The sequence below is a fragment of the Theobroma cacao genome, chromosome 1 (genome assembly GCF_053813885.1).
Source record: "Theobroma cacao isolate CCN51 chromosome 1, ASM5381388v1, whole genome shotgun sequence".
Classification (NCBI taxonomy): domain Eukaryota; kingdom Viridiplantae; phylum Streptophyta; class Magnoliopsida; order Malvales; family Malvaceae; genus Theobroma; species Theobroma cacao.
In genome coordinates, this window is record NC_142639.1 from 16889214 (window position 1) to 16906034 (window position 16821).

The 16821-nt window shown below is 35.9% G+C and overlaps 2 protein-coding genes across 2 annotated transcripts; both read right to left on the reverse strand.

Annotated features, from left to right (window-relative positions):
* Nucleotides 1–7445: 7445 nt before the first annotated feature.
* On the reverse strand, nucleotides 7446–9812 carry CDC45 (cell division cycle 45). The gene has a single exon (XM_018114841.2). It carries the CDS (start codon nucleotides 9322–9324, stop codon nucleotides 7525–7527), a length of 1800 nt encoding a protein of 599 aa, XP_017970330.1. The 5' UTR covers nucleotides 9325–9812; the 3' UTR covers nucleotides 7446–7524.
* A 1642-nt stretch (nucleotides 9813–11454) lies between these two features.
* LOC18612745 (RPM1-interacting protein 4 (RIN4) family protein) lies at nucleotides 11455–16296 on the reverse strand. The gene is made up of 4 exons (XM_007049659.3): nucleotides 16013–16296; nucleotides 12694–13260; nucleotides 11917–12111; nucleotides 11455–11809 (listed from the first exon to the last, which is right to left on the reverse strand). Exons 1-4 carry the CDS (start codon nucleotides 16016–16018, stop codon nucleotides 11780–11782), a joined length of 798 nt encoding a protein of 265 aa, XP_007049721.1. The 5' UTR covers nucleotides 16019–16296; the 3' UTR covers nucleotides 11455–11779.
* Nucleotides 16297–16821: the final 525 nt, after the last annotated feature.

Here is a 16821-nt window from a genome sequence, read left to right on the forward strand (position 1 = left end):
CATTGTCACGACCCAAATTTCGAGCCCTAACCGGCGCATGGGCCCAATGGACGTAGTCCACTAAGCCCAAGCAAGCCTATTAATCTGACATGTTCATCATTCCATCATAAACTACTAAGTCACATTTCTTAACTTAGGATCAAAGTAATATTAAACATTGCCACTTCATACTGGCATACTAAACAAGTGTATATATGTTGTCTACAACATGTATCTTAATAATTTACACTAGGTTTATCTATACACAACAAAAGAATACTCGACTTCCAGCGGAGGAACTCAGACAAATATACAGCTACTAAATGCCGAGACACCTACCAAAAGATGGATACAAGTCTACAATGACACCTCGTCCTAGTTACCGGCTGCCTCGTGATTTGACAACATGAAGTCAAAAACGGTGAGTATAAACCCAGTGAGTGAACAAGAAAGGGATTAAGCATACCATAAGGAATGTTTAACAAAATCATGATTCATTCTTTTTCAAAACAATGCAATTTGTTTTTGATCTTATTAAACTCCTCATGTAAGCCCCACATGAGAAAAAAATCACTTATTGGAAAAAATCCATGCTCAACAAAGGATTTAGAGAGTAAAAACTTTAATAGCATTCATGCGAATCAAGTCAATAAAAGACGGGTTCTCGCTACAGCGAAAAGGCATTCTCGCTGCAGCGAGAATGAATTTTTGCTACAGCGACACTTGATTTCAATTATCAACTAACCGAGGGTTTTTTACTAGCCAAGGGTTTCTCACCAAACCTCTTCATATTAAGCTTAATTCACTTATTCCTTAATGTTGGAAATCCATGCTCAAATATGGTAGTAAAGAAGTGGAAAATAAGGCAACAATTAATCAAAATGAGGTGAAAAACAGAAAGTTTTTTGCTGCAGTGAGATTTTGGTCATAAAACAGAAAGTTTCTCGCTGCAGTGAGAAGCTACAGTACCTTTCTCGCTGCAACAAAAATAGATTCTCGCTGCAGCGAGTTTTCGGCCAGCCTACCCCTTCAAAACCTGAGAGTTTCTCGCTACAGCGAGAATCAAAACATCAAGAAAAAGGTTTCCTTTTCCCTTAAAACAAAGCCATCCTGCTAAATAACAAAAGCAAGATGTAACACATGCAAACTCCCAAATTTCATCAATTCAAATGCTCACATTTTTGCATTTACAACCATATACCATATATGTATATATATATACATATATATACATATATATATATACATATATATACATATATATATATAGATATCAATCATCATATACACCCTCCCATCATCATCATCTCATATGTAATGGCTTATGCGCACTCCCACTCGCACATAGCCGGGTCAGGAACGGCTTATGTGTACTCCCACTCGCACATAGCCTGGTCAGCAACGTCTTATGTGCACTCCTACTCGCACATAGCCGGGTCCACATCAACATACAAGAAGCACCCAATGCATATCATGCATACTATCATATTTTGATAACACATAGCCCATTGTATAGCACATTTTTACAATATAAAATCACTTCACCAAAGGCTTGTTCCCAAGGTACATTTTCAAAGACAAGTTGGATAAAATCATTCACATATCCCAAAACAAGTATGAAATGCAAGTCCACTCACCGGTATATTGTTGAGCCTTTAGCTGACTCTAATTCCCCTAATGATCCAATTGGAAGGATGGGACTTCGTTAGAACCTAGAATCACATTAGCATAAGCAATAGGTTAATTCACACACTATAAACCCTAAAAGCTATCTCTTAGTTAGCTTTCAATTTCCACATTGAATGGCTATCTATGTTCACTATCTTAATCACTATAAAAGGAATGAACATACTCAACAATAAAATAGCTCATAATCACAATTACTAGCCATTATCCACAGCTAAAAACAAAGCTTAGTTCATCACTCACCCTAGGGTTTCTTTGTAGTTGAATTCTCTTCTAATAGTTTCCAAATAAATGGGGTAATTCTCTCTTTCTCTCTCTAGAATGCCCAGCTAGTGAGAGAAAGTATGGAAATAAGATTTTTCAAGGGTTTTAAGGAGAGAGAGTGGAAGAATACAAGGGTTCTAGTCAAAAGGGCACAAAGGTATGAAAACTAGAGTTAGAGAGAGAAAATTATGCAAGCTCCATATCAAGCTTCCATGGAAGTTGGAAGCAACATGAAAGAGAAGAAGGAAGAATAAGAAAAAGCTGCTGGAAAATGGGAGAAGAAGCTGCTGGAAAAAAGATATTTATAGCTCAAATTCATCCATTCCCTTGAAATTACCAAATTACCCCTCCACAAATTAGCTTATTCTCCTCCAATCTTTTATGCACTATTTTTCTTCTTTTGACATTGGGACAAGGTCCATAATGGTCCAAACATGCTCAGGTTCATGAAAACTTAAAATTCTAACTTAAGGTGAAAAATGACCATTTTGCCCCTACCGTGAAAATCATCAAAATTTTTGTTTCCTTTTCATTTTACCCCTAATTTCATCATCCATTTATGCCTAAGGCCTACTTAGGCCATAATATTGTTTAAAATGTTACTTTTATAGGCTTACTAAGGAAATGATGAAATTACCCCTGATCAGGGATATCGCGTATACTTTCTTTTACGAGTCTGTAAAGGTCAAGGTCTCACACATTAGTACTTGGGATGATTTGGCTCAAAAATTCTTAGCTAAGTTCTTTCCACTAGATAAAACAGCAAAAATGCGTAATGATATCACCTCCTTAATGCAATTTGATTCGAAATCACTGTATGAGGCTTGGGAGAGGTATAAGGATTTATTTAAAAGATGTTCTCACCATGGGTTACCTAAATGGCTGTAAGTACAAGCTTTCTATAATGGTTTATTGGGACCAATTAAAATCACCATTTATGCCGCAATAAGAGGGGCACCGATGGGTAAATTTATTGATGAGGCATATGACTTGTTAGAGGAAATGGCTTCTAACAATTACCAATGGCCGTCTAAGATATTGGTTCCAAGAAAAATTGCTAATATTCACAAGCATGATGCAATTAATCCTTTATTGAACAAATGGATACTCTCACTAAGAAAATTAATACATTGGGTGTCTGTGCTGTTCAGAGTCTTTTTATGACATGTGAGTTATGTGAAGATAGGCATTCCAGTGATCAGTGTCCTATTGGTGCTGAATCTATATAGTTTGTTGGAAATTTTAATAGACAACTAAATAATCCTTACTCCAATAACTAAAATCCTAGTTAGAGGAATGATCTTAATTTCTCATGGAGCAACAACCAAGAATCTTCATCAGCACCTTAGCCAAACTTTCCTCCTAGATTTCCACCTCAAGTTAAACCCCCTATGCCTGAGAACAAGCCATCTATGGAAGAGTTATTCATGCAATACAGGGCAACAACTGGTTTATTCATTCAGAATCAAACAACATCACTCCAAAATCTTGAAACTCAAGTGGGTCAACTTGCCAATGCCATCAATAACAAGCTTCAAGGATGCCAATGCCATTAATAATAGGCCTCAAGGAACTTTACCAAGTGACACTGAAACAAATCCCAAAAAAGAAGGAAATGAGCAATGCAATGCAATTACTTTAAGGAGCAGTAAGCAGCTTGATGAGGTAAATGGTAAGAAAATGGTAGATGGTGAAGATTGAGTTGATCAAGAGGATACTTCTAGCAAGCAATTTCAAGTTGATAAAGTTAAGCAAAAGAAGGAAGTATCCACACCACCACAAGTCAAGCCATATGTGCCTCTCGTTCTTTTTCTTCAAGCATTGAAGCAAAATAAAATAGATAAGCAATTAGAAAAGTTTTTGAATGTTTTCAAGCAACTTCACATTAACATTCCTTTTGCAGATGCTTTGGCACAAATACCTTCTTATGTAAAGTTCCTTCAAGAGATCATGCCCAAAAAGAGGAAATCGAAACATTTTGAGACTGTTGCACTTACTAAAGAGTATAGTGCTATAATTCAAAAATAAGCTTCCACCAAAGCTTAAAGATCTAAGGAGTTTTTCAATTCCTTATACTATTGGTAAAGTTGAATTTTTTAAAGCTTTGTGTGATTTGGGTGCTAATGTTTCACTTATGCCTTTGTCTATTGCTAGGAAACTTGGACTTAAGGAGACACAACCTACTTTAGTTACCTTGCAATTAACAGTCAAATCAATCAAGTACCCCATAGAGATTACAGAAGATGTCTTTGTGAAAATTGTAAAGCTCTACATTCTAGTAGACTTTCATGTGCTTAAGATGGAAGAGGATGTTAAAGTTCCTTTTATTTTAGGATGACTAATAACTCTATCAGATAGAGTTATTTTGACACATTTTGGAAGATTAAGTAGCTTGATCTTTGAGATTTTAGGTTCGATTCCAATATTTTAGGTGTTTTTCTAGTTTAAGTTTGATTACATGTTGAGTAGTTAGTTTAAGTTATTGTAGTTAAATTTTATGTTATTTTGTTTTAACTTACTTTAAGAGTAGTTATTGCTTTTTTTCTCTTATTGCTTTTGTAGAAAATTTGATGAAAAAGGCTTATTTGATGAAAATCAGTGCAAGTATGGTAATGGCTTTATTTGTATATATTTCAGTATTTTGACCATATCTTTCCATAAAGAACTCCAAATGAAGTGACTCTTGAACCACTAGAACGTTACGAGGAAGGGCTACAACTTTTTTTTTTTCACCACTTCACCCAATTCTAATCGGATCATGGTCGAAATATTTGTATAAGTTGGAGCACTGCAGTAGTAAGCATGGACTGAACATGATGCGGTATTGGGAGCATATCCTTCACTCCAAAAGTTCAATTGACGTTATTCTTGAGCCATTGAAAATTCAAGAAACAGGAATAAAACTTTCATGTTTACCACTTTTCCTAGTTCAAACCATATTAAGGTGAAAAACTCGTTGGACAATGCCGATAGATGCAGTTCTAAACAAGGCAGCAGGGCGACTGAGGCTGCAGCTCTAAGCTATTCATGGCCATGGCACTAAAGGAACCAATGCTAGAAATTTGTGACCATGGCACTGGGTTTGAAAGGGGCATCATACAAAACCCGAGCACAGCGCTACGGTGTTGAAGAAGTAGTGCAGCGGCATTACCAAAGTCTATCATGGTGCCAAGCACAACCTCGATTTTTCAAAAATAAAAATTTAACGGGATTTTGGTAATTAGGTCACTTGGAGCCTATTTAAGGGACTTTTTTTTAGAGGTTTTAAGAGAGAGGTAACAAATAACTATTTTTAAGATTTGGAGCCAAGAATAATGTAAGAAAACAACAGAATTTGTGTTACACCCCGTACTTTGGTATGGTGCCTAATATAACCTTAAGGATAAGATGAAAGTCAATTGAGGCCAATAAAAGTATTTAAAAGTGTTGAAGGGTAAAAAGATTATTTTAAAATAAAATATTTCTTATGCTAAAAATAATAATAAAATAATAATATTATGAAATAATATTTTTCACGTCATCAAATTGTAAAAATTTTATAAATATCTATTTCTTCAACTTTTTTATAAGAACGAAATTATCAATATTTGCTATGATCTCATCCTTTTCAGTTGATTCATTGCTTTCAACTTCAATACCTTTTACTGAAGGTCCAAGTGCACCCTCTTTCTCGCCATCTTCTAGCACTTCACTCTCATTTTCTTGTCTCTAGATCTCCTTTAAAACTGAAAATTTATCAAACCCAGATGAATTTTCAAGCTTAACAAAAGGGGTATCTTTCAAAGTGGAATGCTTTATGATTTTTGCTGAATCGTTACTGGTGGAAGTACTCAAGCTCTCTACAGTTATGGGTTTATGACCACCAAATTAACAAATGATTTATTGAATTGACAAATGGATTTCCCAATGAGTTGAAGGGTTGGATTTGATGATCCAAGCAAAAAAGCAAATCAGGAAGATAAAAGAAGAACATACTGTGAAAGAAAACACCAAAATCTCGTAGATTCGAAGGAAAAACTTCTGTCTCTCCATCAATGTGGTTCATCAACAAAATGCTTCAAAATACAGTAAAAGAAAAGTTATTCTATGAAATTTGATAGAGAGGACTTATCCCTTTATGCATTTATTTGTGCGTATGTCGATGGAGCAAATTTTTCAAAAAGACAGCAAAACAATTGATCATCTGAAGAGACCTTAGATAATGTGGAGTGGTTTGCCGGCAAAGGAAACCTTACCACCATGCTGGTGGAAGAACCCAAGGGAAGAGTAGGGGACGACGAAGAAGAGACATAGAGCTAAAGAGTTAAAGGTAGGAGTTTATTTTTGGCTAGGTGAAAATTATCTTACTTACTCCCCTAAACGGCATAAGGCAATTTACAATTTACCCATTGACTTGTAAAATCTTTTTCATTTGAATTTCAATTTCAATCATTCAAGCAAAACTAAATTTTGAAAACATTTTTTGGAAAATTTTTTACACAAACTTTAAATTCCAGCTAAACTCCATTAGCACCTAACAGTTCCTAATTTGGGTTTTCTTCAAAACACTACCTTGATCAATCATTTGCAGTGTCTTACCTCATAAACTCATGTGAGTTGTCTTTAAAATCTGCTAAATCAGTTGTGAGAAAGCAGATTCAGTCGTCAACCTTCTCAAAAAATATGGGCTCAACAATGCTCAAATTCCCAGGTAGTGAAGAAGGACCCAAAGGTGCCTGGAAAGATTTTGTCCAAGCTTGAGTTGTTAGGCCACCTAGCACTGCCGTGGCCAATATCGTGTCATGATTTCCTGAAAAGTGTGCTTCCTGATGGTGTAAAAGAGGTTAAACCATTGAGGCGGTCACAGTCTGCTTTACTGAAACAGCTGCAGAATAATTTGATACCAAATATAAAGCTTTTGAGAGAAATTGGGGTCCCTCAATCTTCCATCTCTGTCCTAACCAATGTAAATCATGCAGTATTTGCCAAACCCAGGCAGACTTGACCACAACGCCACAAAAACTCTAATCTAACTCTTCATTAGTCTTTGTTTTGTTTTTATTTATGCCAGTAATCCACCCCTTAAGATCAACTGTGAAGAAGAATTCAGGTGACAAGAAAAAAATAAAAGAAGCTTACACATATCCCTTCCAAATTCTGATATTCACCACTTTCCAATCTTCTACTACATTTTTCTGGACACTGGAATTCAATATCAGACGAATACCCAGTCATTTAAAAGCAAAAATCTTCACGTTGGTAAGTGCTAGTATTATTATATACACCAAAGGCACTTTCCATTCACCTAATTGTCATAGTGTAACATCGACATCATTACCAAAAATACAACCAATATTGTCAATTTAAGTGACCGGAGCTATCATGCATATGCAGGTCCCATTCAATGATCAATCTTCAGTTGATTGTGTAATGATCAGACGAGAAATGAGATAAAAGGAAGAAAGTAAGAAGCCATTATTGATTAAAGTCAAGTTAGATTTTTATTCATGGGTTATTTCAAACAAGCTACTAAAAAATTACTCACTGTAAGTAATGTTTTTCCTTTTGAGAACAACACCGCAAAGTTACAATTGCCAACGTATTGAAAGTTTTACATCAAAGCTTTTCAGTTAATCTGACCATGAAGGGATTAACAGCACCTGCATCCAACACAATCCATGAAGATTCAAAGAGTTCATGGAAGAATTCAGCTCCAGTTTCCTCAGCAGCATTCCTGAATGCAATACCAAATGCATTCCCTTGAAGTGCTCCAAGGCGAGGCTTTCCACAAACCCCAACAATCAACACCTTTGCTGGCTCTTGCCATACGCAGGCACAAAGCAAAGGCTTCATCCTAGCTCCTTTCTCCTTCAAGGCATCCATTAGAAAGTAGCAGAACTTTGTCAGAGCCTGGGGGTGACCCAACAGCTTTGTATCTACTGAATCTTCAAGCTTCACCCACCTAAACTTTCTTCCGCTCCTGATACAGCCACTCTTTGTTATTGCAGCACTTCCTTGCCTAAGAATAGCCCTTTGTATCTTTATTGCTTGTTGCATTCCAGCTTTCAGCTCATCAAGATTACTCAAGGACAGTGCATCATATGCCACCCCAAACTGCTTTGAAGCACAAGAGCCATCCGATTGCAGAAATGATTCAAGCAGTGCAGCAACTCCATATACCATGTCTGCAGCTGAAACCCTTGAAGTATAACCATGAAGACGCAAGAAACTTTTGTAGTAGAAATCATTAAGTCCATATTCAGGCAAAATTTGTTCAAATTGATCTTTCATCTTCTGCTTTACTTCATGATTCATGTACTGAAACTTCTGCTGGCAATCAACAAGTGCAAATCCCATCCGTGCAAGAAGAAGCTTAAGCTTTTTCATACCATTATCACTCCATGTCTTCAACTTAGGGGCAATGTATGAGGAACACAGCATCGAATCAAATAAATTCCACTCTCTTAACAACATAAGTCTTGGTTCTTCTTCATAGGCAATTCTTGAGGAATCAGGTGCCCGAACCTTGGTCCCATCTTTAAGAGTCACTGAAGTAACTGCATCCAAATTCCCTAAACTGGTAATATGCTGCTGAAGCTCCATAACCCCAGCTTCATACCTCTCATCTGTTAGCCTCTCATGAACAAACTGATCAGTAAGCGAAACGCAAGCTAGCCAAAGCAACTCATTTGTGTTTTTCCTCAAAGAATGTGACAAATCATACATCAAACACCCTGATGGCTTACCATGGAAAGTTCCCATCCGATAATACTCCCTTTTTAATTTCTTAAAACGCCGAGATGCTGGCTCTTCCTCTCCTTCTGAAGACAGTCTTCTCCTTTTCCTAGATCCATCCCTACTTCCCCCTTCCTCCTCTTCATCCCCATCCTCATCCTCGCTTTCACTATATTCATCTTCTTCACTATCCAACTCTGAGTTATGTAAACAATAGCTAGCATTTGCCAACTCCATAACTTCAAAATCATAGGCCAGATCAGCCAAGCGCTCATCATCATTTGTGTAGAGAACAACCACCTGATCATTCTCGTCACTCAAATTATGCAAGTGAATTGGCCTATGACTATCAACAACAAAAACACACGTAGCGGGTCCTAACTTAAGATCCTTCTGGAGGTCACGGTGGCATCCCCAATTAATCAAAAGTATGGTAACAGGCTCCTCAGAGGAAGAACTCAAATCAGAAGCAGCATACTTTCGGATTTCTTGAAAAGAAGAGACCGGATAACACGAGTACCGGATTGAATCAGATTCAAGAATGTGGAAAATGATTTTGAGAGCACAGAGGGAGTCCACATCGGACGCCGACGGGAAAATGAGTAAAGGAGAGAGAGATGAAGCCCTAACCGATTGTCGAAGCCTGGCGTAAAATGACTCTACTCTTTCCTCCCTCACCATGTTTCTTTTCCCTTAATTGGGTGCTCAAATTTGATGAAAAATTGGAAACTTTTGTTGGGTAAGTAAAAGAAAACTGGGGATTTTGGGGGAAAGCTTAAGACCCAGAAAGAAAAAATACCCTCTTTTCTTGTACTCGCATAATTTCGCTAGATTGCATCCGGAATCTAAGATCTAAAAGAAGTAGCTCATAGTTTAATTTGATACATAAAAACTTCAATTGGGTGCAAAGAATTCTTAGAATTGAAGCAATTCCAAACATATAAGAAAAAGAAATTACAAAATTGGTGGCATAATAAAACTACACAACAACAAATCCAAAAGGAGGAACACTTCACTTGAAACAAAAATGGAATAGAAGATTTGTTTAAGTACCTGGGATTTGAAGAAGAAAAAAGAATGGTGAGACTTCTGTGTGCCGTTTGTTTCTATTGAAAGTCAGATCTGAGAGCAAAGAGATAGAGACAGAGGGGGAGGGGGAGGGAGCTCCCTTGCTTTATTTTTGTTTGCTTCATTTCGTTTTTGAATTTTGGCGATTTGAATTGTTTTGAGCTACCGCGACATTTTGGCGCCCTTAGAGTTTGAGTGACGCCGTCAGATTCGTTTCTTTCTTATCCGTTTGTTTGCTTTAGGAATCAACGGTCAGAGTTGAATTCGCTTTTGTGTCGAAACGGTGTGATTAAAAAAATTGAAAAAATGCAAGAACAAGTGGGATAACGGGATGTGTTGGAGTTTGGGATCTCTACAACTCGTGACACCGTAGACTTTAGATGGCAGACTCAATTGTTTGACTATTTTTTTGTTGTCTTTTTCTTTTTCATTTGTTATTATACGAGATGTCAATGGTTTCCTTAAAATTAAGGGTAAAATATCTTTATATTTTTAAGTTTTAATCAAAATTTAAAAATAATTTGTTAATTTTTAAAATAAATATTTCATCTCAAAAATTAAACATCAAGATGATGAAAGGTTTAAAATATTTTTTTTTATTAATTTTTTTAAAAAAAAGAACACCTAATTTTTTTTAAATTAATAAAAATTATATAATAATAATTTTTAAAATTAATAAAAAGTACAATTGTTATTTCAATATTACAGTGCCATCAAATTATAAAAAATAGCTACACTTATGTGTCTAGCGAAAGATTTTTTTTAAAATTAAGTGCTCATTTAAAAAACTAATGGATCTATTTAAAATTTTGATTAAAATTTAAGAATTAAAGGTATTTTACCCTAAAATCAAATACTTTATATTATTTGATCTAATTAAGAAATATTAGAATATCCTACAATCGGATTTAGATAGTAAAATTACTACAATCGGAGTAGAAAATACCGACTGATCTAAAAAATAAGTTAAAAAAATATTTTAAATATTTTAATTTAAATATTAACATCGTTTAACTGTTTGGAATAGAGTATTCATTTTACGAACTAGTGAACTCGTATATAATTATGAGTAAAAATTAAAAATGATGGAGTATTTTAACCTAAAAAATTACTAGCGTTTTTTTACCCTTTGACATCCTTAACACAGATAAATATGTTTAGCCAAAAAATTGTATGGTTTTGACCAGAAAATAACATCATTGAGCATCCTTGTGGCAATAAAATAATAAATAATCATAAGTCAGCTTAATAATAACTTTGCAATAAAATAATAAGTAATCAGCTTAGTAATAACTTCGCGTGCGGAATAGTAACAATAGTAAAAATTTATGTGACGTCAAACAAAGTGAGAATGAGAATTACCTTTTATTTTTTAATCAGATAAATAATTTTCAAACTTGAACGCAACCATTACCAGGAAAGTTCATCAGTAATCATCTATTAGTAGGTCAAAGCCTTCAAGGTTAAATTGGGATATTGATTCTCTCTTACATTCTAATTCTATGAATTCATGCCTGGTTTATAGTTGCTAGCACATAGAAAGCCTGTCTAAAAGTTTGACTTACTGTTGTCATCAACAAAGTGGTACCATACGATAACCATAACCATAATCTTTGATCCACCCATTGCCACAAACATAATTTGTGGCCAACAACCTAGAATGTTAACAGTAAACTCCCAACAGAATTGAAACTACTCTGAGCAGATAACCAAGTTAAACAACTTACCACAGCTCATCCACAGTTTGTAAACAACAAAAATGGACACCATACATTTAGAATAAAATTAAAGAATCAGCATCTGGTGTTTTCTCACGAAACATAGTTGCAATGTAAAGTGGTATACCAAAATAGACAAGCTAAGAGTGAAAAAAGAGTACATATAACAGAGAGAAAGGGAGAAAACAAAACACGTTTACCAAACAAAATACCATGTTTATCATCACAAAAAAGCACACATGTAGACATAATAACCGCACTTCAGTGAAATTACTCTGCTTTGAAGGAACCTTCAATGTATTTACAATATATTCCACACAACTTATAACAAATCCACAGATTCAAAGGCCTCATTTCCTGCACCATGGAAGGCAGCAACTCTGGGGGAAAGGAAACAGAACCAAATACAAAATTAGGAATTCTATAAGATTTCTAGAAACCACAAGGACAGCAACCAAAGTTCTTGGTCAGGTTCCAAACAACATACCTTAGCACTGCTGTTAGTTGGCTTCCGATTCTGACCAGTGTGGTATGGAGATTGCTCACCTGGCATGCCTGGTACCCTGCCCCCATTGTTCCTCTCTTCTCTCACCTTGTTAAAAATGTGAGTATAACCATCAGCTGATGCCGGATTATTCTCATCCCAGTCACCAAATTTGGGAACAGCAGCACCTTTATCGGGCTGTGACACCAGAAACCAGATTATTAGCAACCAGCTTTAAGAAAATAACAAGCTTAAATAAAGTGACAAGTTTTTACAGTAGGATTAGTTTGTCTCAAGAGGAGTCACCACCTGGGGAAAAACGGCAAAGAGCAGATACAAAAGTAAAAGTTCACACAATCAACCCCAAGGCAAGCAAGACAGGCTAATGTGCTATTCATTTTGATGCTTTATCAGTGTTGCAAAAAAAAAAAAAGGCATTTTGATCCTTTGTCAAGTATTAAAAAAAATTCAAGTAAAAGATTTTTTTTTCCTGCTACATGGGAACATGATCTAAGACAGGGAAGGCTTTCTATGAGGCAGGTGCCCAGCAGGCTGCCTGTCATGCAGACTTCAAGATGCAGACAAGCTATGCATATGCTATGCTTTAGTTTGACCTTTTCAGGAAAAAGAAGAAAAAGAAAAAGGAAGGAAATCATTGAGAAACAGATAACAAGAAGGAAATAGAGGGGCTTTTCAAGCCCACCAGCGGATCCACAACACACTAATGTTCAAGTTTATGCGATTTAAGACAGAATGACAGGGAGAAGGAAGAGAATTTACACTTTCATCGCCTCTAGTACTTGGCCTCATTCTTGATCTCCCAGGAGTACCATGGCTACTATCATATGAATTCTTTCCTTCCCATGCAGGTGAGGCCATGCTACCTCTCCCGACCCGAGCCTGGTGATGGAGTGGTGATCTATCTATGCTGTTTTCAGATCCAATACTTGATCTTGCAGGTCGTTTTGGGGCTTCACCAACATTTACTCCACGACCATAACGTGAAGGGGTAGAGTCCCCAGAAGCTCTACGGTTAACATTGTCATGATGTGATGGAGAGTCAGCATATTGTTTGAGTTCCCCTTCTTCCCTGCTCCTTCCACGCTCATGTGCCCTTCTAGTGGGTCCATGTCCTACTGGTTCATCCAGTTCTGGTTTTGCTCTGGAAGCAGGAGAAGCTCTTGTTGGAGCTACATAATCATAATGTAAGTCTGGGCTCTCTTGGGGATCATTAGGATTTACAATCTTTCCTCCAGTGCGACCCTTACGGGCCTTATCAAAATAAGCTGTGTAGGGAACATTCTCTTCACTCTCCCAATTGCCAAATTTGGGTACATGAGAATGTTGCTGCAATGGCAACAAAAGCATGTTATTAGATAAAACACAAACAAATTTCTCCTCTGTTATTAATGGGGACAAAGATTAGGCGAATCATGGATGGAGCAAAAGCAATTCCAAGATCCTTACACCTAAAGATGGCTCAAAATAGGAAAGCAAGAAGATTCTCAACAGAGATCAAATTTCAGGGTGTAACACTCTACTCTAGCACCTCAAAAGGAATCATACACACAATAAATTTGTGAAAATAGATGACACGTCTTATTGACTTCTGAACAAACATAAGGACGAGCATGCATAAAACTGACAGTTCATCAAGTATTACTTCTGGCTTTTGCTATAGCCACATTGACATCCTTTGACCAAATTCACATTCAAAAGTAGCATCAATCTTACTAAAATGCACTCTATTTCACTACAAGTAAAACTATTCAGAAGGAAAATAAGTTAATATACTAAGCATTCTCACTTCACACTGCTTAAAAGCTTCCCTCCATCAAATTTTTCAAAGATGTTTCAACATTTTTAATATTAATTGAAGAGGAAGGTGGTAAAGATATTCTTCTTGCTAGAAGTAAATAAGAGAAAACGTTTTCTTATTGCACAACGTGATCAATCGTATTATAATCCTTGTTTTTATTGTTTTCAATCAATTTTGAATCTAGATGGCCTATTCTTCTCTTGCAACCTTACATTGAATAGAAATACAAGGTCAACTAATTCATATTCCATTAGATAGTTCATTTCAGAATGGCTACAATTGTCGAGGAATAAAATGAGCACTACAGAAAGTTACCATTCTAATATGAGCTTTTCTAATGATGAAATTTGGGGACAGTTAGGCATAAGAAGAGATAATATAATTATGCTTCTTCCCATAAATGTACAACTGAAATATGGTTCCAAAAGATTTTTAGTTACAACAAAATTACAGAACTTCGGGAGATAAAACATATGTAAGTGAACAGAAGATAGCTTAAAACCACTTGTGGTGGGATGCAGAGACTGCCGCTAAATCTGAAACTTCTAACTATTAAACATCCAATAAAGATTTATTCTGCTGCAATAAGAGGTGATAACAGTAAGTGACCTGGAAATGCACTTGGCCATTGACCAAATCCAAATGCTTACTTAGCTGTTTTAGTAGCTTTTATCAAAACAAGTGACAAGGAAAGGATGAACAGAAGGGACACGAGATCCATCTAAAGTGTTAACAGCCCGCTTTGCAGCCAAGAATGATAATCAAGCTCCTTCCGCATGTTAAAGCAAAAACTCTAAAACAAGAAAGTATCTCTCCAAAACATTAAAGGACAACTCTTAAATTTGAACTTCACTTTCATCTTACCAAAACAAGCTAAGAAGACAAATGAAAGTAATATTATCAACTAAGAGGTCATTGCACTACATCACCAAACAACAAAATGCCTACCAAAACATTTGAAATGCAAGCAATATGTTATCAACTAAATGAAACTTCGTAAACAGCACATGTTTAATCAATGGAAACAACTCAGAAATCAAACAAATCTGCTTGACCCCTCTTAAGTCACAACACTAAGTTCATTCAAATAAAAAGAATCAAATCAAGTAGAAGATAGACATTTTAGAATTATGTAAATATGATGGAAAAAACTGAATTAAACCCAGGGGTTGCACCTTTATATGAACTTTAGATAATTGTCATTATTGGCTATGAATTTTGACAACAATACTGAGGCATTTCCTTGTTTCAGGCAGGGTGCTTCGACTAATATCTTTCTTTTATGATCATAAGAAACAAGTGGAAAAAGGCACATAGTATGCCATCTATACAAAAATTCAATATGCAATTTCCACGTCACAGGATGTATATCAGTAAATTTTTACCCAATATTTGTCACAAGAAGCCCATCTGTCCAGTATTAATCAATACATGTGGCATATGATAAGCAGCTGACATGAAACAATGGTCCTAATCAAAGGGCTCACATGATCAACATAATCCATTGCAAACAAAAAAGTCTAATTTGAATTGTTCCTGTTCTCAATTTATTCATATCTTTTCTGGATTCACTTTCATTCTACAATTTCTCCTCACACCCTCAACACTTAGCAAACCCCTCTAGCAATCAAGAGGAAACTTAAAATTTTAAATTGTGTGAACTTTCTCCATCTTCCTTATCTTATTTAACCCACATTGTTAACTGCTTCAATTTCTGTATTATCAAAGCAAAAATTGACATAACATAATTCTATAAGGAAATTTGACCCATAGGTTGGAAGCAACTCAACACAGAAAGGCCCCTGGGGAAAATAAACCCAGATCAGCAAAACAAGCCAATCATGTGATATAATAGTTCATCCTAAAATAAATCAATTAAAGTCAACAAAATAAAAGACCACAATCCCAATCATTCTAAGCTCATTTCTGTAAATCATTTAACTCGAACAAAAAAAAAAGAAAAAAGAGAAACAAAATTCAGAATACAGAATCTCAAATAGATCATATGAAACTCAATTGAAGGACTAAAAAAACAAACAAACAAACAAACAAACAACAAAAAGAGCAACAATCTTGCTTGGCTTAGCTTAGGTTTATTTCTCTTGTAAAAACCAAAAAATGACATGACACAAAAGCACAAAATTCCACAATTCTCATCTTTCTTTTCGTGTTTTGCAATTTTCTCAGGAAACAAAACAGAAGAACAATGTAAACTAAACCAAAAAAAAAAACAAAGAAACAACAACAAACTAACCGGCAAAAAAAAAGATAAAAACTTACTGCCATTTCTCTCTCCAGCAACTTGAGAAAGTACCCCAGAATCCCCAAAAGAAAAAAAAAACACTCGGCTTTTTTTTTCAGACAATTATAAACAAAACTCAGGAAAATCTACAACCTTTATAAAGAACCCTTCGACCGAAAATCAAAGACAAAAAGGGAAAGGCAGAGAGAGATGAAGGGACCTTTAGTGAGAGAATAGAATTTAGAGAGAAAAACAAAGAAGAAAGAGAGAGAGAGAGAGAGAGGTTTATCAACCATTGACCGGCGCCACCGGTAATGTTTGACCATTCTCTCTCACACCCCCCCCCCCCCCCCCCCCCCCCCCCCCCAACCCTCTCTCTCTCTGTAAAAATCCGTTTCTTCTCAGTTTCAGATGTCCCTCTCAAGTGTCAACCCAACTCGACATATGGTTCCGTGTCTTGGATTTTTTCCAATCAAATTTCCTCGTAGGCGAATTTCCACTACTTCCACGCCAACGTACCGTCCTTCCCATCCTATGAAACGCTCATCATTGGGGATTGGAAGGAATAAATTTGGTGCTGAGGATAGCAGTCTTAAGGCTCTGCTGGCTAACTGTTACGAGTCTTAAATTTAACGCCGTTACTGTTAATGGCGGCTGACTTGTCAAAAAAGCTGAGAGTTTGTCTTTCTCCACGGTTAATAATAAGGGTTTTTTTTATTTTTTTTTTATTTTCTGTTTGTCGGCTACTGTTCGGACATTTCTGATGCCCTTCCAATTATGCAAACTAAAATTCAATTTAGCCAATGGGTTGAAGGTTTTATTTCTTCTTTAAGAACATTTCAATGAA

Coding starts and splice junctions, on each gene's coding strand:
- CDC45 (XM_018114841.2), bottom strand. CDS start 9,324: ATGGTGAGGGAGGAAAGAGTAGAGTCATTTTACGCCAGGCTTCGACAA.
- LOC18612745 (XM_007049659.3), bottom strand. Junction 12,112..12,693: donor GTACTAGAGGCGATGAAAGT/GTAAATTCTCTT, acceptor CTGGTGTCACAG/CCCGATAAAGGTGCTGCTGT. Junction 11,810..11,916: donor CAACTAACAGCAGTGCTAAG/GTATGTTGTTTG, acceptor CCTTTCCCCCAG/AGTTGCTGCCTTCCATGGTG.